Here is a 24,927-nt window from a genome sequence, read left to right on the forward strand (position 1 = left end):
GGACAGACACATCAGCACATCCTCCTTGCATCAAAGCTGAGATGACCTGCTTATCTTTTGTGGATATATACTCCATCTTGCTGCCAACCTATTGCTGGCAAGGCGAACCTGTACCAAAGCAATTTGGCAGAAAAGTCGCATTTTCCAGGAGAAAATGTGATATAAACAAATACAAATGTTATGATTCACCTGCAGGAGGAAACTAAGGAAGGACAGAGACTTTAAAATAAATTTAGAGCTGACATTGGGGAAGATATGAATGAACCAACAAACTTGGACAAGAGGTCATAGAGTTCAGAGGCTAAACGAAGTGAGAAAAAAATCTCAAAATAACCCCACTTTGTTTTTGTCTAGTATAGGATGAAATAGAGACAAAATTATTGGCTTTCAGGATTCTGTTATTGTACACAGATTTTGAATGTAGTTTAACAATCAACAAGTTAAGAGAAATTTGTAGGACAATACTCTTCAATATAACCTTTGATAATTTTTTTGGCAGTATTACAAATTACTCCAAACCACACCACTAAAACAAAACAGTTTATTATAAGACAGAAGTTTTCAACTTAAAACTTCTTAAATTATTAATTCACAATTGATTTACAATTGTTATAATGATTTACAATTTATTAACTAGAGAATACTAAATGAATGTGTAAAAATTACAAATAATCACACTACGGATAAATATATATATATAAAGAAACATTTGAATGAAAAAGCAACAAATCTGCTGCAGATGAAGCCTTCCATTATAATTTCTTCTTCCATGTAGTGGTTTTGGATAAGAATTGTCATTCATTTTTCATTATTAGATTACATCATGACAAATAATTAAACGGCTCTTTAACTCTATTCAAACATAGCTTAGAAGTACTAAGGTATCATCTCTTTAGCATGACATTTTTTCTTTCCTCTAGTTCAACTTCTCAAAACATTAGATAAAGAAACTATAGGTTGTAGTGGCCAATATCACTCTAAAAGTGAAAGGTAGTAAATCAGATAAAAAAATTAAATTAATTAATTTTTTATCTGATTTACTACATTTTACTTTTAAATAAAAATGTCAGAAAGAAAAAGAAAAATTAGATGTACAAAAAAGAAGAGTTTAAAAAGAAAGGAGAGAGAGAAAAAAAAGTACTTGAGGTTGTTCATGGTTAACACCACATGGTTTTTCAAGTGTCCTTTTCTTCGATACTTGAAGAAATTATTTCTGGTAAACTGCTAGTAGAATATACAAAAATATCCAACACTTTTTTTGTGAGCTCATACTAGACAGAATGTAAACTAAACACCCTGAAACCAACTGAAAGGACCCTTTAAGATACATACAGTTCTAAATAGTTTGATTCAAGTTTAAATAGAGAAGAAGCTCTCATTTGTATATTTACTACAATTATTTCAGACGTTTAACTTTCCATGCTACTTATTTTCCTCTTGAGCATTTCTGAACAGGACCTTATTGAAAATTTGTGCATTGTAAACGTATCTATTTCTCCAGAGATATATTAAATATAATTACAACATTGTTCAAAGTTCACCAGGATCTTGTCTAATTCGATGTGCAAACAGTAGAACTTCCAAGATGAAGAACAAATTTCTTAGTGGAAGTTAACAGCAGCCCCTTTAGTTCAGTCTGGGTTTGAAAAATGCCCCTGGTTTCCTTCAATCTTATTCATTATGGCATTTCTTTTCTGTATGAGCATTGATGATTTTTGTTTCCTTTCATATGAGATGCAACTGTGGAGGAGGAGGAGGATGAAATTAAAATTTAACTATTAATTTCGCAATAACCAAAACATCTGCCTTCTGGTAAATGATCCTGACATTTTCTCAGTTGTTTTGCAAAGATCTGCAGCACAAAATTAGGGTGTTCTGGAAGAGTGTCTTGAGGTATAAGTAAGTGTGGCAATATCTCATAGATAAATTCCCACATTAGTCTATTTTTCCCCTTCTGCTGTTATTACTGTGATACAGTGAGCATATGCTGTTTCTCCCTCTTCTGGCTTTAAGTATAATGCCATGTATATAAGCCATCTAACATTATATTAACTATGTGTTGATGGCAGTTACTTTCTCCAAGTCACACTTTCTTCTAAATGCCTTGAGGTGAATCAATAAAAGAAGAAAATTTCAACACCTTCATTTGTAATAACAACTTGGGACTTGCACCTACTTCAAAAACTGCCCTTTTATTTTCAGTCTGCTGTGTTTCTCTCCCCTAGAGGAATACGGTCCCACAGTTGTAGTAACTGTTCACCAACCTGAGGTTCCAGTTCCTAAATGGAAGGAGAAAAAAAGGCTTTGAGATTGCTAACATTTAAATTCTGGCTTATAAAAAAGAAAACTTTATAAAGGTAAACAGAATTGAGGCAATGAGATTCAGTATCATTTTAATAATAACGGGGGGGGGGGAGTTTTTTCCAGAAATATTTTCAGAAGTGCAAAAGACTCCCATTTATTGCTTTAAAAAAACTACCTGTATCAAAACGTTGTTGATAATAAAGACTAAAAGAAGCAAGAAAATTTTATTTTATCGTGTAAAAATTAGCATACCTGGCCATCTCGGCTTATCTGTACTTTCTTATTGTCGTTCCAAGGATTAAGCAGATGATGAGCAAATTGAAAAGGAAGACTTTCCTTCCGGATCCATTCCACCTTGAACACTCCCCCTAAACCAGTAGAACCCCAGTCCTGACTTTTCTCACGGCCTATCTCAGAAGACATTCGAGCAAAACCCTGTGGAAATTTTAGTGAGATTAAAAATCTAAGTAGATTTATTTTTATATTTAATTTATATTCAGCTCTGTGTTAAAACAATCTCTTCTAAATTACAGATAATCCTTGATTTATAATCGCAATTAGGACTGGAACGTCTGTCACTAGCCAATGCAGTAAAGTTGTGCGTGATTTTGCAACCTTTTTTGCTGTGGTCATTAAACGAATCACTGTATTCATTAAGCAAATCTGGCTTCCCTCATTTACTTTGCTTGTTGGAAGCCACTGGAGTGAAGGTTTAGCAGCCTAATCGAGGCAATATCCTAGGATTGCTTTGCCTTGACATTTCACACTATTTAATCAAATCATGTATTAGTTCTCAGCCTTCATCCTTATATGTGAGCATTTATTTAGAAAAGCAGCCTCCCCCCCCCAAAAAAAAATAGGCTTATTCCTATAAAATGAAGTTGTGATAAAATCACAGCAGTCATATTTACCACAATGCTATAACTAGTGATGAAAAATATTTTAATTCTATTAAGATTATTTAATTCAAACATTCAAAAAAATGAAATGAGAATGTTCACAAAAATGTGTGTGTGTGTCTCTCTGTGTGTGTGTGAGAAGGGAAACCTTGTCTGAATCAGCTTTTATATGAAAATCTTACTGCCCATGATATAAAATCTACAATGTTACTTTGCATCAGCAGGGAGTACAGGTGGTCCTTGTTTAACAGCCATTCGTTCAAGGACCATTCAAACTTAAGAAGGCACTGAACAAATGATAGTTGCAACCACTCTTTATTTTTACGGTCATCACAGCATCCCATGGGCACATAATTGCCATCTGCAATTTTCTTTGCTGACTCCCTGCAAGCAAATTCAATGTGGAAACCAGCAGAAGTTGGCTAACAGTAACTACATGACATCCTTGCTTTTACTGATCCATGATGATTCACTTAATGACAGCACTCTGGACTGCCAGAATTTCTGTTGCTAACTGGCACAGTCATATGACATTGTACTTTACTACTATGTTGCTTAGAAATGGAAATTCTTGTTCCAATTACTGTCTTTAAAAGTGAGAATTATCTGTATATCACAAAAGCACATTTTTCTGAGATTATCAACATGTACGTTAATAAGTAGTGAATTGTCAATAGACAATCTGTCAGTTTGGAAAGTTCTTACCTGAAAATGTCCTGATCCCTGAACAGAAAATACCAAGGAAACAACACTACTTTCCCAAAAAGCACGATTCAGTTTCCTCTCGTTACTTGGAGTTGTAGACCAAATTCCCTTCTGTTGTGAAATCTCAAGATTCCTTAAATTGCTGCTTTTCATAATAAAGTACCGAACTGGCATATTTGGCCTTGGAGAAGGAGATTTGGAACCCTGCAAAAAAGTTCTATTTTATAGTGCTTGGGATATTGATTAAGGTTTGTAAAAACCTTAAGAACTCAGCAATTTTTGTACCATGTAACTTAAGAGCTGTCAACCAAAACGATGAGAACCCTGTATGAATGCTATATGCTCCAAATTAAGTACAAAATCAAATATAACAATCACACTGACGTTTAACTGGTGACTTTGGAACTTCAGTGTAATTGCAGTATAGAATCAATAAACTTTGGTCCTTCTGCTTTGGCTTGTCATTAAGCTTCCCAAAATAGTATGTAGTTCTGGAAATAGGTTTTATTTGTTCTTATTAGTTTTAAACATTTTACAGTCAAACTGTAGCCAAGGTTTCATGATTAAATGAGATGAAAGACTGTTCTTGATTCCTGAGCAAATTAGTATTTTGCCTCTTGGAAAAATGCAAAAATCACAATAGCCAGAAATGTGGAATGGATTATACAATTAAGTCACTATTCTACTTCACTAAGCATTTCATTTTAGCTTAATACTTGCTAACACATTGGTTTTCTTGAATGTTTTATACCTATATTAAAGCTTCAGTAGGAGGGTGCAGTTTTATTTAATGGTGGTTAAAAAGAGGCTAGGTGTTTTGCATAAAGTAATTTAAAATATTTTTATTTAATATGTTATTTTATATTTAATATATTAATTATTATTTAAAAAGTAATATTAATCATCAGAAAATATTGTCAGCACACACATTTCTCATGCTTTATAACAAGATGTTCATATTCCATCAGTGGAAATGGTCTAGGTAGGATACAAGGCAAGTCCAGCAACTCTCTAGTTGACCGTACTTCCCAAGCATAGTGTAGCCTTTTTGCTTGCGTGGCTGTTTCAATCCTCTTTTTTTTTACTCCTCCATCCAATTTGCCTCCTTTATACATACTACTGTTCCTTCAGCTAACTCCATGTTTTTCAAACTTGTCAACTTTAAGATGTGTGGACTTCAAACCACCCTCACCCCCAAATTCCACAACCAGAATGCTTGAAGTTGACAAGTTTGAAAAACTCTTGAGCTAATGTCTCCCTGGAATTTGTTGCTTTCCCAGCAACTGAAGATGGTAGCTGTCGTCCACCTTGGCAAACGAACAATTTTCTTCATGCTAGACCAAGGGTCTACAAACTTGGCTCTGTTAAGACTTGTGGACTTCAACTCCCAGAGCAAAGCTGGCTGAGAAACTCTGGGAGTTGAAGCCCACAAGTCTTAAAAGAGCCAAGTTTGCAGACCCCTGTGCTAGACCAACAAATGAAGTTGTAGGGTAGCACTTGAGCAGACAGGGAAAAAAGCTGGTTGGTATAGTTCTAGCCATGCTTTGATGTGACCAGGATTATCTGTCTTCTCCAAAGCTGTAATGAAAGCAACACCCCATCTCTTGATGCTGATGGAATAATTCTTCTTCACTCCCACATTGTTCTGATCTAGGCTTCCCCAAAGAGCACAAAGCAGAATCCTGGTCCCGACAAAACCCCTTTTATTAAACAGTGAATTCCTCTCATGCACCTTCAGCAAAGTTTTTCAAGGGAGAATTCAAGTCACAGACCTTATCTGGTTTGAAGAGCAGCCAGGCCGATTTCTTCAAAGCTTGGCAAAGAGTCTCGGAGAGTCACAAACCAATTAGGCAAACTAATTGTCTCCTGCAAACTCCACGCCCCTTTCGCTCCTCTTTTATTCCCTCTGGGAGGGGCCATTCATCATCCTCCTGTGGCCTTACTCCCAAGTTGACCCTTGTTCTTTAGCTGTTCCCTTCGTCTGGCAACTCTGTGCAAGCGCACGCTGGGAACAGGTTCCAGCTGTTCGTCTGCCTCATCGATATCTGACTCCGAAGGCAGCTGATAACTGGCATCCGGCCCTGGCCCACTTTCTGTCTCCAACGCAGAGCCCTCATCAGAGTCTTCCCCAGACTCCAGGACTGGCCCATGTTCCTGCCCAACCTCTTCACTGTCCGAATCTGCTGCCAGCTCTGCTTTCTTCCAGTATTATTCCTTTTTCTTTTTGTCACTCACGCAAAAAAGAATCAAGTTGTTTCTCTGGCAAAGTGGCAACTAGACCCTTGGAGTACTTCAGGACACAAATTTCAGCTCAAACCTGTTCAGAAGTAGGCTAACAGAGTTCTGTAAGTTTCCTATCTATATAAAACCAGTGTTGAAGCCTTTCTTCACTGCTGCCTTGTTACCACTATTATTATAAAAAGATAATAGAAATGTCTTATAAACTTGTAAATGTTTTTAGGGGAAAATGTATATTTTTGAAGTTATGACTCAGGTTTCTTGATAAACTACCTGCTGGAATGTAGGTAACATAAAATATTGAAAACCATAGTATATTCACAATAACATACAGTGAATCATTTTGGATTTTTAATATTTCTGCATAAAATGATCTAAAACTAGATAAAGAAAACTCAGTGAAACGAATCAAAAACAACATACTTGTTTATCTATTCTTTGAGAAAAATTACATCCTTGAGTTGAAACATTTCAAAACTATGAGATAAAATTCCTTTGAGATGATGTGCAGGACTGATCAATAGTTTAGAAAACATTTACACGGCAGCACTAGGGATTTGAACCGCCGAACTGCCGACCTTTCGACAGCTCAGCTGTCCTAGCCCCTGAGCCACCGCGTCCCTAAAAATGAATATATACTGTACATCTTTTACTCATTTGAAACTGGGCACCTTTTATACTATTTTAGGACTTGTATAGACATTAGAATAAATATGTAATGTACATTACAATACGTATTAAGATGTAATTGTGCAAAAATATTGAAAATTTAAAAGGGTTCATAAACTTTTAGTCATCGCTGTAGACTTATTTTAGTTTGGGGTTTGATTTTAGCCAATGTTCTTCAGTTTGCATTATTTTTTACTAGGATTTCAAAGTACTATATACCTTCCCAGATGATGGAGGAGAAGGACTGGCACAGGGACTGGGATAATTATCTGCAGATTTCACAGATGTTTGGTCTGCCCTGTCATCTGTGCTTCGTTTGGAATGCACAACACCCCTTTCTTTGTATTTCAGTGGTTGGTGAAATGCTGGAGATGTAGATTTCATTAATACTCTGTAAATAAAAAGCAGAATGCAGCGTTTAATAAAAATAAACTGTGGTTCTAACCAGAGATACTGCAGCTTTAATGTCATTTTTTTTTTTTTTACATTTATATCCCGCCCTTCTCCGAAGACTCAGGCGGCTTACAGTGTATAAGGCAATAGTCTCATTCTATTTGTATATTTACAAAGTCAACTTATTGCCCCCCCAACAATCTGGGTCCTCATTTTACCTACCTTATAAAGGATGGAAGGCTGAGTCAACCTTGGGCCGGGCTTGAAGCTGCAGTAATTGCAGGCTATTGTGTTCTAATAACAGGCTCCTTACAGCCTGAGCTATTCCGGCCTTTTAAAAGGATTCCTGCAGGATTCCTTTTATTTTCATTATTTTCATATTTCCTCTTATCTATCAAACTAAGCACATTTTATATGCACTTATACAAGACAATCTCCTCATTGTAATATAGCAAAAATTATGTGGCATAACCATACCTGGTATTAGGTAAATAGCTCAGAAGCACAGAAATACTTAACTGTTTCCAAGGTATTTCTGGGATCTGCCATTATGAAGCTAGGTTTAAGATTTGGGAATGGGAAAAAATGGATGTAATACTTACTGTTGCCTAATATCATCAGAGCCCATAGTCTGACATATCCTAAATGTATCCTTGGGCTTTCTGCAAAGTTACCTTAATTTCCTGGAAAAATAACAATACTAATGCTACTGTAAATGTAAGATTTAAAAGAAGTGTTGTAAGAGAGACATTACCTTAATATTGTATTGTTTTGCTCTTTGTTTATATCATAGCTTAAAGTTGCTTTGGGAGTATTTCTGAAAAAGAAAAAGTAAAACTTAGTACATTTCAGGTATTATCACGATTGTGATCTTTATGACCATCTACTCCAAAAAAGATTTGGGGCAGCTTACAATATCCAAATACACAGTTGAAGATTAAAAGCATGAAACAACATGGAAGCAGGGACTAAAAACAACAGTAACAACAAAACCATGGCAGGGGCTCCCCAAATGTTACTCCCAGGCCTGGTAACAGAGCTCTTAAGGGTCTTCTAGAATTCCAGGAGGGTGGACACCACATGTATATTTGGGGGTTGCCATTTGGGCCAATGACAGAAGGCACATTTTCATCAGTCCCACAAAACCACAATACTTGAGAGAACCTGAAGCTCAATCACTGTCAAATGTACCCTAGGATTTTTAACAGAAACAACTTAGAATAATTTTGAGAGATATTGTAACCAAGTTCAAATTACACTCACATCTTTCATAAAACATTCCTTTATTTCCTATGTATTTGATTTTGAAGTTAAAGAGTTTATGTAGTATGTAGTATATGGCTTTTTGTTAAAGCTTATGTTTTGTAAGTAGATAGATAGATAGATAGATAGATAGATAGATAGATAGATAGATAGATAGATAGATAGATAGATTTGTTTTCCTAGATTTTCATGGGCATAGGTATGTAGGTCTTGGCGTATTCGGGTCTTTTCCCATGTAAGGTTGAAAGTATCTTGGTGACGTTTCGACAAGGTCTCACTCGTCATCTTCAGGCTGGTGCTTACAGCTTCATGGCTTGTGCGAGCAAAGCGTGGTTGGAGCTGCCATCTCTCTATAAATACTGGTGGGGAGGTGTGGAGTGTAGGCTTTGTTACTGTAACAGCAACAAAGGCTACACTCCACACCTCGCCACCAGTATTTATAGAGAGACGGCAGCAGAGTGTACACTTTGTTTGCTGTAACAGCAACAAAGCCTACACTCCGCACCTCCCCACCAGTATTTATAGAGGCAGCTCCGACCACGCTTTGCTCGCACAAGCACGAAGCCGTAAGCACCAGCCTGAAGATGACGAGTGAGACCTTGTCGAAACGTCACCAAGATACTTTCAATCTTACAGGGAAAAGATCTGAATATGCCAATACCTACATACAGACACACACGCATACACACACACACACACACACACACACACATATACATACACACACACATATATAACTTTTATATTCATGACTATTAGGTAGAAGCGGTTTTCAAAATGTTTTAAATTCTATGGCTTGAATATGATGTTCCAAAGATACTAAGCTACCTTTATATTTATGTTGAGAAGATGCCTGTTTTAACACAAATGACACATTTGGCTTTTAGCAGGACTCACAGGAAGATATACAAAGAGAGATCTTTTTTATATAGTTGTATATACTTGTATGCAAACGTGTCTATTTACATATTGACTATCCACAAACAGAGAACTAGCAGGATCTTCCCATATAATATAGCAAGTTTTTAAACTGTTAGGAAAATAATTATTTGTTATGATCCTAAGAAAACTATGCACTTTAGCAGGTTGTCAATATTTTAATTAATGAAAACAAAGCAATAAAAAACAGATTTAGATAGTAGTGAAATGTCTGTCTATCCATCCATCCATCCATCTCATTCAACTGCAGGATTATGCATTTTTTTCAGAAGAGTAAACAGCAACCAGATGCCTTAATTCACCTTTTACAAATGACGTAAGATTTTGTAGCCCCAAGAAAAATCTTCCTGAAAAAAGCCCAAACACATAGTATGAGGTGACCCACCTAACTGAACAGCAAATTGTTTCAGTAGTCCTGTCACTTCTAAAAGGAAAAACTAAAAAATATTTCCCCTTTTGTTATTGGGACTCTAAAAAAATGGGTCTCCCCATGTGTAAAATTTGAGATATTAACCTTTCTGTATTAAAAGCATCATCTGCAAACTCTGATTCTCCTGAGCTTTTTCGACTAGTGTTTGATCTCCAAGAAGATGCTAAGGGAAGTTCTTCAGATGACATAGGTCTTGGTCTTTGCCCAATTCCTGAAGGTTGCTGCAGACCTGCAGATTGTTCTTCGGTGCTCAAAACCGCAATGATTGCTCGTATTGTTGCTTCATCAACTTGAGACCATGGCTTTGAAGGCGCTCTCATACGTCGCAGAAATAAACTATGCCATTTTTGTCTTAACTGCAAGAGGAGGGTAGCAGCCTGTTTTTTTTAAAAAAAGTTTTATTTTAGCACACATACCTTTGAGGCTTTTTTGAAACTTGACAATTCAGATACAAATAACTATATAAACTGAACTTTCTACATCTCCAATACTATTAACTGAACTGAATGACAAATACAAGATCTATGATATGAGTCATAAACATACTATATTTTTGTTTTCCATACTTATCCCATGAAATAGATATTTTGCTGCATTTTTTTTCTTCTTTTACATATGCGAACCTGAACATTTCTACAAATGTTCTACAAATGCAAATCTACAGCCAATCATTTACATCCTCAAATATAGGAACAATGCAAAAGATCTGAAAGCAAACTGGACTTTCATTACCTTGAATGGATAGCTAGAAGATAACTGTAAGCAGAGGTGGTATTCAGCAGGTTCTGGCCAGTTCTAGAGAACTGGTAGCGGAAATTTTGAGTAGTTCGAAGAACCAGTAAATACTACCTCTGATTGACCCCACCCCCATCTATTCTCTGCCTCCTGAGTCCCAGCTGATCGGGAGGAAATGGGGATTTTGCAGTAACCTGCCCCTGGAGTGGAGACTGAATGGAGATTTTACAGTATCCTTCCCCTGCCCTGCCCACCAAGCCACACCCACAAAGCCATGCTCCGCCCACCAAGCCACGCCCATAGAACAGGTAGCAAAAAAATTTGAATCCCACCATTGACTGTAAGTGGTCTGAATTTTAATTTTTGTGCAGAACCAAAGTACAAGAGAAAGAAAAGAAACCTTATATTAACACCATCAACATTGAACTTTTATTGTCTAATACGAATTGGTACTCAGTAGCATACTGACAAAGGGCAGAAATTCCACTTACCGGTCAGAGCAAGCAGCTCTTCATTGACAATCTCTTTGAAGATTTAATCTACTCTTTTAAAGCTTTGTACACAAATGGCCATTGCCACATGGTGTGGCAATAAAATATGATGTTCATTAAGAATTATTTGAAATTACTGGAGTTCATATTTGTGCTGGAAAAATATATTTATATCTAAGTTCTCTACATCATCCTTTTTAAAAAAATAAATCCTCAAACCTCTTCCGACCTAGGCTTCCTTAGAAATTAAACAGCACAAACTTAGTCCCAGCAAACCTCTTTAATTCATATGGTTGTAAATTACTTTCATTTACAGTCCGCAAGGCTTGATAGACAGTCTTTCAGAAGAAGGTTATCAACACCCACCTATCTCCGTGGAACGCTGCCAAAGAGCTAATTTCCTGACGCAGAGCAAGGCCAAACAGTCAGAATTTTCAAATCTTGAATCTGCCAGATGAACTAATTGCTTCCTGCAAAAGCTCACTTCCCATTTGCTTCTCTTTTATGTCTTATGGGAGGGGCCAATCATCTCCAAACCTTACTCCAAATTCGACTGTTTCCTTAATTGTTCCTGTCTCCAGGCAGCTCTGCGCATGCGCACACTGAGAACAGGCTCACGCTGTTCTTCTGCCTCACTGATGTCAGACTCCAGAGACAGCAAAGAACTACCAGATGTCCTTGGCCCCCTCTCTGCCTTCGACTCAGAGCCTTCCCCAGACTCCAGGACTGGCCCACGTTCCTCCCCAACCTCCTCACTGTCTGAATCTGCTGCCGGCTCTGCTGGCCGCTGGCGGGCCACAACAAAACCTTTCATATCTTCTTAAAATTTTTCAATTCTTTATTTCCAAAACTACTCTACTTCCTTTTTTTTCAGCAACTTAATTCCATATAGTTACACAGATAAATGCAAGATGCTACAAAAGTTCCATGAATTTACTGAAATATAGTAGTACAGGGTTTTTTTTCTTTCACAGATCTACATTTGGAATCCTCGGCTTAGAAGCCTTTAAGCAAACATTTCTCTTGGGGGGGAAAAACTGTATTAAGTGTTTTTTTAGCAAACAGTTACCTCTGGATCTAATTTGAAATTGAGCCACTCATCTAATTTTAAAGCAGCCAAGTTTGCAGTTGTTCGATCCTCCATTTCACTATCACTGCTATCGTTAGGGACACCATCAACTATATTAGAAAACAAAGATCCTATGTATTAGTCATTTTAAAATAATACTTAAATTAATAATTTGAGATTTTAATGTTTAATCTGTACTAAGAACTCCCAAAAGTAAACATTCAATTTCCCTAAAATACAAAGTTATGGAACCATTGTTTTTCCAGGAAAGAAGAAACATTTCTGGAATCTGTATACTATGCAACATGTATATATAATGATATTCATTTACTTAGCAAATTAGTTAATTTAACTAGAACAAATCTGAGATATTGCATCCAGACTTATACAACTTTTTAAAGAATATACTGGTAGAAAGTACCAGAAATTTAGAGCTGTGTAATTATTATGAGAGATACCGTATTTTTTGGACTATAAGATGCTCCAGACTATAAGACGCACCTAGCTTTTGGGGAGGAAAACAAGAAAAAAAAATCTGCCTCTGCCTCTGAGCAATTTGCCTCCTCACAGCAAACAGCCTGATCAGCCTGATTTAGCACGAGCAGCTGATTGGTGATTGGATCGGCCTCCCGGAATACCACTGATCAGCTGTTTCATGTTGCGGGGATCCCCACCGCCAGCTATCACCCCCTGCACGTGCCCCATTTTCAGCCTCCATGCGTCCCGTTTTTGGCCAAATCCAGATTGCGGGTATTGCTGCCGCCGCCTATCCCCACCACCTGGAATAGGCTTAATACAGGATGTGCGGAGGCCAAAAATGGGATGCGCAGAGGCTGAAAAAGGGATGTGCAGAGGCCAAAAATGGGATAACAGTGGCAGCAGGCAATTCCATCCACAGAGCAGCTGCCTGATGCTCAGGCTGCCGCCTCCAGCAAGCATGGCCAGGCAGGAAAAGGAGTACAGGCAGGCAGGAAAATCCCCTTCACAATTTTCCTGCCAATTGCCCAAAAGGCTCCCCACCAAGCCTTCAGTGTATCCCAGGATTGCAACACTGAAGGCTCAGCAGGAAAATTGCGAGGGGGATTTTCCTGCCTGTACTCCTTTTCCTGCCTGTACTCCCGAAGCCTCCCTGCCGCTTGGTTTGGGGTTGACAGCAGTGTGGCTCACTTGATTTGCAATCAACCCAGGGATTTGGGCGGCCTTTATGTGGCCAGTATGCCTGCAAATTCCCTTGTTTTCGAGGCTGGCGAGGCTTAGCATTTGGGCACCAGCGCACTCTTCTCCTCCTGGGTGGCAGTTGCACGTGCATGGTGCCTCCAGTTCACCAAGTGTGGCCTGATGATCTTGGCTCGCAGCGGCTTGGACCCGATACTGGCCACCAGCGCCAATCACGCTTCATGGCTGCACAGACAGAGCCCGCACCGGCCACTGCTTCACGTGGGAGTGGAGGCACTACGAGGAGCCCATTTGTCACATTGGCCCGGTGGGGCTTACCCATGCAGGTTCTGGGCCTCAGGGCGAGAGGGGGGGGGGAGAGAGGAAACCCTTTCAAATAGCGTTGCCTGCAATTCTTGCTATTCCCCTCCATTGTTTCTCTTTCTCTCTCTGTCTCTCTCTCTCTCACACACAAAGGCATTTGATTGCTTGAAAGGAAAAGGCTGACCTTTGCTTCTACTGTAAAGTTCCCCCCCGCAAGCCTTCAGCATATCTCAGGATTGCAATGCTGAAGGCATGACGTTTCACAAAGCTCCTTAATCCGTGGCTGCTGGCTCCCTTGCTTTGTGCTTTTTATTCACCTACCGACATACCCACCCTGCCTGGGGCTCCCGTTTTCCTCCCAAGACTCCATTTCCTAGGAAAGAAGAGCACTGGGGCGGCACTGGGGACTTTCCCCCTGCCCTGGCTCCTCTCAGCCTCAACTTTACTCCTGAAAGTCTGGGGCCACTTCTGTGGTTGAGCTCCATCACAGCTTGGTTCTGAGAAAGACCTTTGGAGAGCCAAAGGGGGGCTGAGGGCAAGGGGCAAGGCAAAACTGATCTTTGTCTTCTCTCCCAAAAGCACTCCTTGGACGCAGCCACTTCTGCAGCAGGAGATGCGCCCCACGCACCTACTTTCTGAAGATTACTGTAGCAGCAACTATCCACAATTTTTTTACCGTTATTTTGTCCCAACCCACATGGCCCAGTATGATGTTAAAAGTTAATGTTTCTGAAATGTTACCGTACCTACGAAGGAAAGGGTGATGTGTACAAAATCTCCCCCGCCCACCTACAGATTGTTCTGTCAAAGAGGAACCCTGCATAGACGGACATTCAAAAATGCTCCCTCCATGGCTTCGGAGCCTCCAGTCTTGCAATCCTATGCAGGGAAGGCAGAGGTTTGCTCCAAAACTGCGGCAGCAGAACATTGCACAAGGAGACTCCCGCAGCTATTGTAACATTTCTGAATGTTAACTTTTAACACCATACTGGGCCACGTGGGTCCGGACGAAGTAACAGTAAAAAGAATGTGGATAGCTGCTGCTACAGTAAACTTTGGAAGATCGGTGCGAGGTGCATTGGGCGCATTGCTTGGCCTCCTGCTGATTTTGCGGCCACAATCGATGGCAAAAGTGACCGCGCTTGCTTGAGGCAACAGCCAGGGCGGCACCAATGAGGCAGCTTTTCCATAGACAGAATTGCCTGCTGTGACCATCACCGTTAGGGAAGGAGGGCGCGAGGCGTGTGGGACACGTTTATTGGCCTCCAACCTCTTTTGCGATCACAATTGGTTGCAAAAGCAGCCATACTTGCTGGAGGTGGCGGCCTGAGTGGCACCTCCAGCAAGTGGCAATCAGGTGTTTTGTGAAAGGTGGGATGGCCTGCTGCAACCCTTTGGGAAGCTGGCACAAATGGCCGCTAACACCACCACCCCGCCTCATACCGGTACATAAGGGGGGGGAAGACACCCCCCCCCGAAAAGAAGCCATATCTGGTTGTTTGGAGGTCAAAAGAAAATAAGACTCAGTCTTATTTTCAGGAAAACACAGGTACTTGCAATCATATTTAATTTTATAATTAGAAATGAAATCAGGACTGTATACTTATACATTCACAGACAAATAAATAAATATAAAATTATGATTGTTCATATTGTGATCATGTATGGAATCCAAATTTTACAATCACAATAAACTCAACTTGCCATGAATTAGACGTAAGATGTGAACAACTATTCATATGTCTAATAATTATATACCTTCATTTTATTCTGGAATTATTTCCTAATCAATAATAATAGAATATAGCTCACACTATTTATGTCCAGGTGCTTAGCAATAATTTGAAAATATGACACCTCTCCCCCTCCAAACTACTTACAACCGAGTTTCTAAGTTACAGCTGCTGCAGTGCCCCCCACAGTCACATTCACAAAATTCAGGCTAATTTGTCCCTATGACTAATGGCAGGGATGCTGTAGCAACTTCTGGCATATTTTCCACCCCCTCAATCTTGCTTCAACTGGGCCTGTTTTCTATCCCACCGACTCCTGCACCATCTTCCCCACCCATCGTCATCAATTGCTGACCATCCATTTTTCTTTCACCCAAGCCATTAAAAATCATATTTAGATTTACATTGCATAACACATACAACAAAAATAAGCTCTTATCTATGTTTACATTTTGATCCAATAGTTTAAACATTAATTTTCAAGGATTTTTAAAAATATAAATTAAAGGAATACAAATACCCTACCTCGGAAGGAAGAAGGCTCCTGTAAAGCATTACTTGGCAACCTAGCTGATCCACAGAAGAGGGCCACTGTGACTGGAGTCACAACTGAACAGCACCTGATATTAGCTATTCGGTGGGCTCTTGTCATTTCATCATATATAAGCCAGTCAGTGGGAAGTGCCTGAATAGCTGCTACTTGGCCATTTGCAGGAGGAATCTGTTGGCAGTTCAACAAAGTGGTTTGTTTCAGCGTAATAAAAGAGGCAATTCAAAACATTCACTTTTAAACTATGTTGCACAAATTAACAACAAAAGAATTGGGACATTTAATGTTCTCAAATTATTAATCAAAGCAACTGTAGTTTTGTTAAAAATTTTAGGCAGGATATTTCATGTAAGTCACTTTTAGTTTGCTGAAAACCAAACAATCTATTCATATTCTAGAACTGAATACCTTACAACAAAAAATGCTGTTAAATATCAAATGTAACAAATCTATGGTTCATAAAAATGTTAAATATATATCTGTGTATATACATGTTTGCATATGCAAACATAACACTATTTCACATATATTCACCAAGTCTAAAAGATTATATACACAAAATTTATTCATGTAATTTATAACCTGATATATGTCTTTATTTAATCTTCCACTCGCTAAACAGATTCAGGCCTGCTTAATTCTTGGGTGGAAGACTTTCAAGAAAAACAAGAGCTCTAGATTGGATGGGAAACAACCCAGAAGAAAATAGTGGTAAACAATTTATATACTGCTGCTAAGAAAATTCATGACTGTGTCTCTGAAATCACCAAGAGACACACTCAATTTTAAAAAGACTTTACCTTTTCACTTGTTTTCTAAACAGAACTTAATCAATAGTTGAACTCTTTAATCTCCCTCCAAGCTGTTCAATCAGCAAAGTAGTTTTCACTTTTCATATTTAGTTAAATGTTTTAAAGCCTGAAAAATTATGTGAGAAATCTTCATGGGAAAAGATATCCCAAACATTTGGGGAGTGAGTTGCCCATGGATCTGGGACATCCCCCCCCCAAACCAGAATAGCAAGGTATGCAAAGCACTTGAAAAAGATGCATCACAAAGTGTACCAGAATGAGGCAAGTGTTAAACTAAGGATACACTTAATTTGGGCCTCAGTAACTGCTTTGAATGCTATCTCCAATTCTTTCTTCCCATGGGTCAGGACTGCAATCCTAATAGTTTTATCTTACCTTTTTATACTGGGGCTGGCTCAGAACGGATGCAGGATGAAAACGGACTTTTTTCTCCTTTGGTCCAGTCAAAACTACATTCTCTCTGTCAACATGAACGATATTTGGATACATTCCAGCTACTAAGGCTCCTTTAACTACAGCCCAATTTTCTGAGTTTGTGTTCACATCCCTTATATCACCACCACCTCTGGCTCTAACAAAACCTGAGAAAGAAACAAATAACTAGTTAATTATTTTGAAAAAAACAACTCTATTTCTTGTACTTATCTATCAGACTAGATAGTTTCTTAACTAACTTTGTTTTTAAGATATGTTAATTGTACATTTAGCATAGATGAATTCTACTGAAAAACAGATTTTAGATTTGCTCTCCACTTTATTTGGCAAGTTTGTATTTGTCTTTTTGCATCTTAATATCATACAGATTGTTGAGGGGCAGATAATTCTGAACCTTCCATAACGCTTTTTCACCATCAGCAGTTACAGAATGGCGTTCCGAATTCAATTAGATACACTTATGAATTAGCTATACAATAGTGGCCAAAATTGTGGAAACCTTTTGGGAAAAGTGTATTTTTGAGGCTTGATGGCTAATAACACCACTTTTTTTGGAGTAATACCGTAAAATTATGTATCAATGGAAAGATAATTTAATCAAGAATGTAATGTTTTCAACCTTTGTTTGAAAGATAAAAGTGCCTTTTTTCGTAGAATTCTAGATTTTAGGCCAAATTCCTGTGGTCTGCACCAGACAGTCCTTGCACTCAACTTCACATTGCATTACACCATTTCATCTTGTATATACCCAGATGATTTTCTTCTGTCATGTAGGCACAGTCTCTTAATTCTTCTATCATCACTTGAGGTTGTGCAACTTTTCCTGCCTTTACCAATGTGGTTTTGTAGTGACTTAGGTTTTTGATTAAGACTTTGGTTAAGTTTCCACCAATTTTTCTTCTAATTTCTTTATAACTGTAGCCTTGGTTCATGTAATTACTATTTTATATCGCTTTCTGGGTAACCAGTCAACTCTCTGCACCATTACTTTAATTTTACTACGTTTTACAAGCTCACTAAATGAAAGAATACAAAAAAACCCAACCAACTTGATAGCAATCACATAACACATTGACAAATGTCCTCTTCTCAGCTTCAATACATGACATCAATAACTGAATCCTACTGTGATCTGATTGGCTCATTGCCAAAGCAAGATGACACCTGATTTGCTCTCTAAACACTAATGCTCATTGGCTACAATCAGATGAAGGAAAGCTACCTGATATCAACCTAAGCAAGTTGTGCATCCTTTTTCTGGTTATTTGGCTATAACTTTTCATAGAATACAGATAATAGAACAAACTTTGTTGCATTACATTCTTGATTAAATTATCTTTCCATTGATATATAATTTTATGGTATTATTAGCCATCAAACCTCAAAAATACACTTTTCCCAAAATTCCACAATTTTGGCCACTACTGTAAATTCAGAAAGTGCAAACTGGAAATACTGTTACTTAAAACAATGAACAAAAAGCAACCTCTAAAAGTTTTTCTAATAGATGTTCAGAAAATTACACAAAAATGGAATTTATTCCAACTCTCAAACATTTTCCCCTATTTTAATATTTAAAATAACATAAAAATAGGAACTTTTAACTTGAATGGAAGAAACTAGTTCTGAACATGGAAATGAACAATATTTTTGTGGAGTATTCTGAGCCAATAGGTAGGCAACCCCCCCCCCCAAAAAAAAACCCTAACTGAAATTAGGAGAATGAATCATAGACAAAATTAAAACAATTAATAATTTATACTATTCTAGATACAATGATTTGACTTTATTGTATAAATTGCCTTAAATTCTGACATATATATTTTTTAAAGAACTATATTTTTATTATTTTCCATGTGACTATTAAACTACATATAACAACTGATGTCCCTTTATTTTTGTACTAGAAAATTACAGTAATATGTGTCTCAATACTGAATACTGCATTGTGCCTTGAATAAATTATTTTTTCAAATATACCAAATTAAATGCAGTAAGGAAAATTGTGGCTTTCTACGTATGGAACCAAGAGATGGTTTTCATTATTATTTATCATTATTATGAATATACAGATTTGTACCTGATGCTCTCAGCTGCCCAAGCAACTGTGTTCTCATTCCTATGATAATTTCCATGGTTGCCTGAGAAAGGAAGTTCTTCTCACAAAAAGCTCTTTCCCAGCCATCACTTCGTGCTTTCTGCCATGCCTGCCAAATATGTTGATTTAAAATGCTTAGAACAACAGATTAGACAGACAGACAGACAGACAGACAGATATAAAGATAAAGATAGATAGACTGACTGACTGACTGTGACTGACTGACTACAACTTCAGTGGCCTTTCCAAACCTAATCCCTTTCCAGATCACCAAAAATTAATGTATTTCTTCCCATCTCTCAATTTTACAATCATAGACAACCAATATCTATACTGCCTCTGCAGGCTCTTTGGGCAGAAGATTAAACTAATAAATCCACAATTCAAAAGGCAAAAACCATTGCACTGTCTCTGAGGCAACTTATTAGGAGTTGCAGAAGTCTTCCAAAATTGTGTTCCCTTCAGGGCAGAAAAATCGCAAGATTTTGAGAGAGAGAGTTCACCAAAAGTCCCTAGTGTTCCTATAGCCACTGAGTATATTTGGAAAATAAAACTGACAGAAGCAATTTCCTACACAACAATGAAGACAGCACTTCGCTCTTGAACCCTTTTCAAATCAAACAATCTTGAGTCTGCCATTAACCAAGGCAAATAAACCAAAGGATAGCTTTATAACAATGCTTTTTTATACAGAAAGAGAGATGTCCGTTTCCCACCGCATAATTTTTACAATTGTTTTTCTATTATTATTTCAACTAATAAAGGATTTAAAAAATATAAAACTAAGATGCGTACTTTATCAAGTTTTAAGGAAAATTTAAAAGTTTCAGCAATTGATTTAACCATATTATAGGAACCAGAACTGCAAGCTGCAGAGGTTCCCACTTTTAACACAGGTTAAAGATGAAAGTCTTGAAAGCGATGAAGAAAAAGCAGAGAATACACATAGAACCAATATAACACTATTGTTATTTTGCCAGCTGGCAACATTGAAAAAAGGAAACAAATAGCAGATGGCAAGCAGAGGCTAGCTGGCAGCAGCAAAAAGGAGACAGGAACTAAAAACATAGATTAGATTTTCAAGAGCTCTGCCCTAATTATTTTATTCCTTAGGTAACTTTTCAAAACAATTTAATCTAGCTAAAATAGCTCATCTGTTTCATGTAATCAAACATGAATTGTTAAATGTCCTTTTAGTAAATAAACATACAATACCTGGAAAGCCCGAAGAAGGGCCATATGGTCACTAAATGTTCCAGCAGTAAATCGTTTTCTACACAGCATGGCTGCACGTTTTTGAGAAGCCTGTGTGGGTAGCACAAAAGGATCCCGATACGCAAGTGTGCAAGCAATTGTCAGAATAGGATCCAGGCACTTCAGAACCACAGCGCACAGCACCATTTTCCCAAGATGGGGTTCTACAGGTAAGTCAGCAAGATGATAGCCAAGTTCTGTTAAATCTTCCCAAGTGTCCATAGCATCTATGGTCTATTGAAACAAATTATAAGCAATGTTGTAGACAGACATGCATAATCTTAAATCTTTTCTGGGCCATAATTAAAGTTCAAATTCAGTTTTTTCATTATTTACTCACCTTAAGTATCTGCACAGCATTTCTCACAATTAAAGCAGGAGGTGGCTCTGGAGCTTTCATTAAGAAGTCAGCAATTGGACAATTGATGGGAGCTAGCAATTTTGTATGTAAACAAAGCTCCTAATAATGAAAAGATACCTTTTTAAGATCATGACTTCATTTATAGTATAATCTTATATATGTCCACTTAGATGTCAGTGATGGAATAGAATGTTTATTTTTCACAATTCATTTTACACATTGTAATAACTTCAGCTCTTCTCTGAGGGAGATGAAAGGTTCAGAAATATGAAAGATACATAAATAAATAAAGTGCTAAGAAAACTAGTCTGGTTGAAAAAAATCTTCCAAAACATAAGATTACAATCTTGCAGTTTCACTTCAACATTTATAAATATTTTATTTATCATACAGACACACACACAATTTCTTTGCTGCTCATCTCACAGGTGACTCTAAGCCATTGCACAAGTCACAATTTTCTTCCGACATTCAGGAATAATTAAATAATATAAATTCTAATATTATTTTTTTGGAACTGTTATTGACTATGAACTTTACACAATGCAACATCACCAACATGCCTAGGAAACTCAATTGGTTTTACAAATAACAATGCCTAAGATTATAATTCAATTGCCTATATTTAAGATATAATATAAAAAGGGAATTCTAAGAGTTATATTAGCTTTTTTGACATGGTGAAGCAGAAACTGGCAATGTAGTTGCCTGTAGAAACTTAAATTTTTGATACTTTTTGAAATGCTGAAATCATATAAGGTCAGATATTGTCAGGCAAAATTTCAAGCATTTCATTGCAGGGAACCTGTGAGAATTCAATGATTTAAAAATAATATTCCAGTTGACAAAATATTTTCCAGTGCAAAAAAATTGTGCTACTTGAATCTTTAGGAATGTTGTATATGCAGGCATGAAAAGAAGACCTACAACAGTGACTATCACCAGATTCAAAACTGCATATTAAGTAAACTCTTGTTCAAGTAACAGTGAGGCTGAAATGCAGGATATCTCATAAAAATCTACTATCCCATTAAGTATTTATGACAATTTAACATTTAGCACAATTGAAAAATACTGTTATTTTTAATATTCAAAAGATTTCATGCAATGCCTGCCAAACAGCTTTTGATATAGTTGCATATTTGTTGTGCATTGGGGTCAACCAGAATTTGTTTAAAATTTGTTAGGTAAGCCACATTTACTCTTGTAAATACATACATACATACATACATACATACATACATACATACATACATACACACTTTGATAGGCTATCTGAACCTAGAAACCATCATTTCATATTATCTTGTCTCCATGGGCTATTTTTTGGATATGGAAACAAATTTGTGAACTTAATTGACAAAAATATCAGAAAGTAAAAGTAACTAACATTTCTTTAATCACTGTTTCTAAATTAAGATTAATAAAAAGTGAATCGGAGATATTCGTTGAATTTCACAACCTGTGCTAAGCCTCTCTAGTTGATAGGCTAATTTGAGCGCAATCCTCACAGATGATTCAACAAATCCTAGTTAAAATAAACCATGATTTAACTCAAACACAGTATTACGAGGGCTTAACAAGAGAATAAAAATTACTCACTTGTAGAGGCATTCTTAGGAGTTCAGGTGTCTGAAATTCCAACATATTTTGAAATCTTAACCTACTGAAAAGTCTAAAACAAATTCCAGGTCGACAACGTCCTGCCCTTAGAAGTAAAACATTATTTAAGTTATATTAAAACATTTTTAAAAATATAAAGACAGATTAAAATTTCATTCATTAAAATTTCTTTCCTAAGTTAACATTTTCTTTCCACTTTTAATTTTAAAATGTATCTGTGAGGATTTCTTGCTAGATCTGGAAAATGGATTTTTTATGATGTATCTCTAATGCAAGCTAAAAAATTTTTTTAGTAGTTTTATTACCTGCCCTTCCTCTGAACAGCACTTGCTTTAGAAATCCACACCATCTTAAGCATAGTTACACAATTCAGTGCATCAAAAGACTTCTAGAAAGTTAAGAAAAATCTACATTATAAAACATCAATGTTTATTTATTAATTATATTTATATTCCTCTAACTCTTGGCAATTAACATGATATAAACATGAACACCAAATTAGTATTTAATATATATTATTTTAGTAAACCAATGCCATCATAACTTTCTTTAATTAATTTTTTCTACGAAGTAATTTTCAATTAAAATATACATTATGTTATAAAATATCCACAACATTAAGGAGAGTGTACCTCTTTCATTTTTCCTGAGTCAATCACAAACACAACATCATTTACTGTGATACTGGTTTCTGCAATATTTGTAGAAAGTATCTGCAGAAATGAAAACAACAACCTTGTAATGACAAATTAATGTAAAAATGGGAACAATCATTAAAGAACTAAAGTCATTATATTATATTATATATAATAAATAATTTGATACTTGCTATTTTGCGGATGCCTAGAGGAGAAGTCTTAAGAACCTTTTTCTGGTCAGATGTCTGCATATTTGAGTGCAGCATAAATACCTGGAATCTGATAGCAAAAAATCAGAATGGAAACGGCATTAGCACGGACCAAAAAAAATTGCGATTTTGAAAGTAAATCAAAAAGCCCTTCAAAATAAAAATTTATAAACTTTTACCTGTGAGCATTATCTGCAAATCTTTTGTCATCAAAGAGTATGCGATCTCTCAATCCAACAATCTCATCATATCCAGGAAGAAAAATTAAAACTGCACCTGTATAAGAAAGTTCAAATGCTAAAGAAAAATGAACCTAAGCAATTCTCATTATTATTACATTCAAGTTTCTCACAATTGATAAAAGTAGCTTTGGAATTTTGAGGAATTATATATGTTGTCTTTATCTTAAGAATTCAAACACTTTCTAAAGGATTTTCTATTATCAGCTAGTTCAGATTGTTCCTGAATGTGAATGTGCTACAAGAGAAATAAAAATAAGCCAAGGTTTCCTATGTAACTGAATGTGAAACAAATTTCTACAATTTCATTTATATGCATTTAGCCTTGTTCATAATTGCAAGAAACAAGTGAGAATATCTAATCACATGCTGCTGAAAAAAATACAAAAAAACTCACTGCTGGATTACACACACACATATGCTGCCTTGGGGTACATGCTGGAGTGTAATGCAAATAATCCACCCTTTCGTCACTGATCTTTAGCTTATCTTATCTCAGGTCTTTCAGAGTTTTTAAGTTTTTTTTAAAATTTGAATTTATATCCCGCCCCTCACCGAAGACTCAGGGCAGCTTACATTGTGTTAAGCAATAGTCTTCATCCATTGGTATATTATATACAAAGTCAGCTTTTTATAGTTATTCTAATTTCTAGTCATCCTGAGTGACTAGGATTGAGCAAAAAACCCTTTAATAAACCCTTTAATAAATAATAAAATAAATAAATAAGCAAATAAATAAATGAATTAAGCAAACCTTGATATGAAATAATGTATTAATACGGGGAATAGCTAAATGGACATTACCTGCATCACAGCTATGGCAGATGTTGTACAATAGGTGCATTATCAGGTCAAGATCTACCTTTTCATCATCAAAACTGTAGTGATAAGCTTTCAGGAGCTCTCGATCTTCTATATTCAGCTCACCGGCATTAGCATGAACCAAGGAACTTTCATCTAAATTACCAGACTCTAATGAGGCACTGAAATATATAGCAGAGATAAATAAAGTAAAGTAATACTTATGAAATAGGTGTTAAACCTAAAAAACAAAAATACAAAATCCCAAAATGATTTTTTTCCCAATTTTACAAATATTTAGAAACTACAAAGAAATCTTTCTAAGAATGCAACAGCATTGATTCAACAAAGACTTAGTTAACCCGGGAAATTTTGTCTATTTTCCCTTTCATTCTCAAAATCCTAAAGAGCCAATAGTAATTCTATCTTGGTTAATAATCCACTGAATTTACCTGAACAGAATAACTTCAATTAATCCATAATCTTATTCACATGCTTATTTATTCAATTTACTCAATGAAAACATTGAAAAACTAATCTCCATAGAAAGCAACACAGTT

The 24,927-nt window shown here is 36.6% G+C and overlaps 1 protein-coding gene across 3 annotated transcripts in view; it reads right to left on the bottom strand.

Annotated features, from left to right (window-relative positions):
* Positions 1-527: 527 nt before the first annotated feature.
* YTHDC2 (YTH N6-methyladenosine RNA binding protein C2) overlaps positions 528-24,927 on the bottom strand; it is a 43,700-nt gene continuing 19,300 nt past the window's right edge. For 2 of the 3 annotated variants that reach the window (XM_058166249.1, XM_058166252.1), the window contains 19 exons: positions 24,371-24,549; positions 23,507-23,603; positions 23,310-23,397; positions 23,113-23,193; positions 22,786-22,868; positions 22,460-22,565; positions 20,837-20,956; positions 20,458-20,730; positions 19,225-19,351; positions 17,085-17,290; positions 15,873-16,068; positions 12,136-12,245; positions 9,925-10,217; positions 7,963-8,025; positions 7,035-7,206; positions 3,909-4,112; positions 2,557-2,739; positions 2,177-2,279; positions 528-1,740 (listed from right to left, as the gene is read on the bottom strand). In XM_058166249.1, coding sequence (XP_058022232.1) covers positions 2,199-2,279; positions 2,557-2,739; positions 3,909-4,112; positions 7,035-7,206; positions 7,963-8,025; positions 9,925-10,217; positions 12,136-12,245; positions 15,873-16,068; positions 17,085-17,290; positions 19,225-19,351; positions 20,458-20,730; positions 20,837-20,956; positions 22,460-22,565; positions 22,786-22,868; positions 23,113-23,193; positions 23,310-23,397; positions 23,507-23,603; positions 24,371-24,549 — 2,662 coding nt within the window. In that variant the 3' untranslated portion in view covers positions 528-1,740; positions 2,177-2,198. The remainder of the gene's footprint in view (positions 1,741-2,176; positions 2,280-2,556; positions 2,740-3,908; positions 4,113-7,034; positions 7,207-7,962; positions 8,026-9,924; positions 10,218-12,135; positions 12,246-15,872; positions 16,069-17,084; positions 17,291-19,224; positions 19,352-20,457; positions 20,731-20,836; positions 20,957-22,459; positions 22,566-22,785; positions 22,869-23,112; positions 23,194-23,309; positions 23,398-23,506; positions 23,604-24,370; positions 24,550-24,927) is intronic. The other variant, XM_058166251.1, reaches the window with a different exon arrangement.

This window comes from Ahaetulla prasina, chromosome 2 (genome assembly GCF_028640845.1).
Source record: "Ahaetulla prasina isolate Xishuangbanna chromosome 2, ASM2864084v1, whole genome shotgun sequence".
Classification (NCBI taxonomy): domain Eukaryota; kingdom Metazoa; phylum Chordata; class Lepidosauria; order Squamata; family Colubridae; genus Ahaetulla; species Ahaetulla prasina.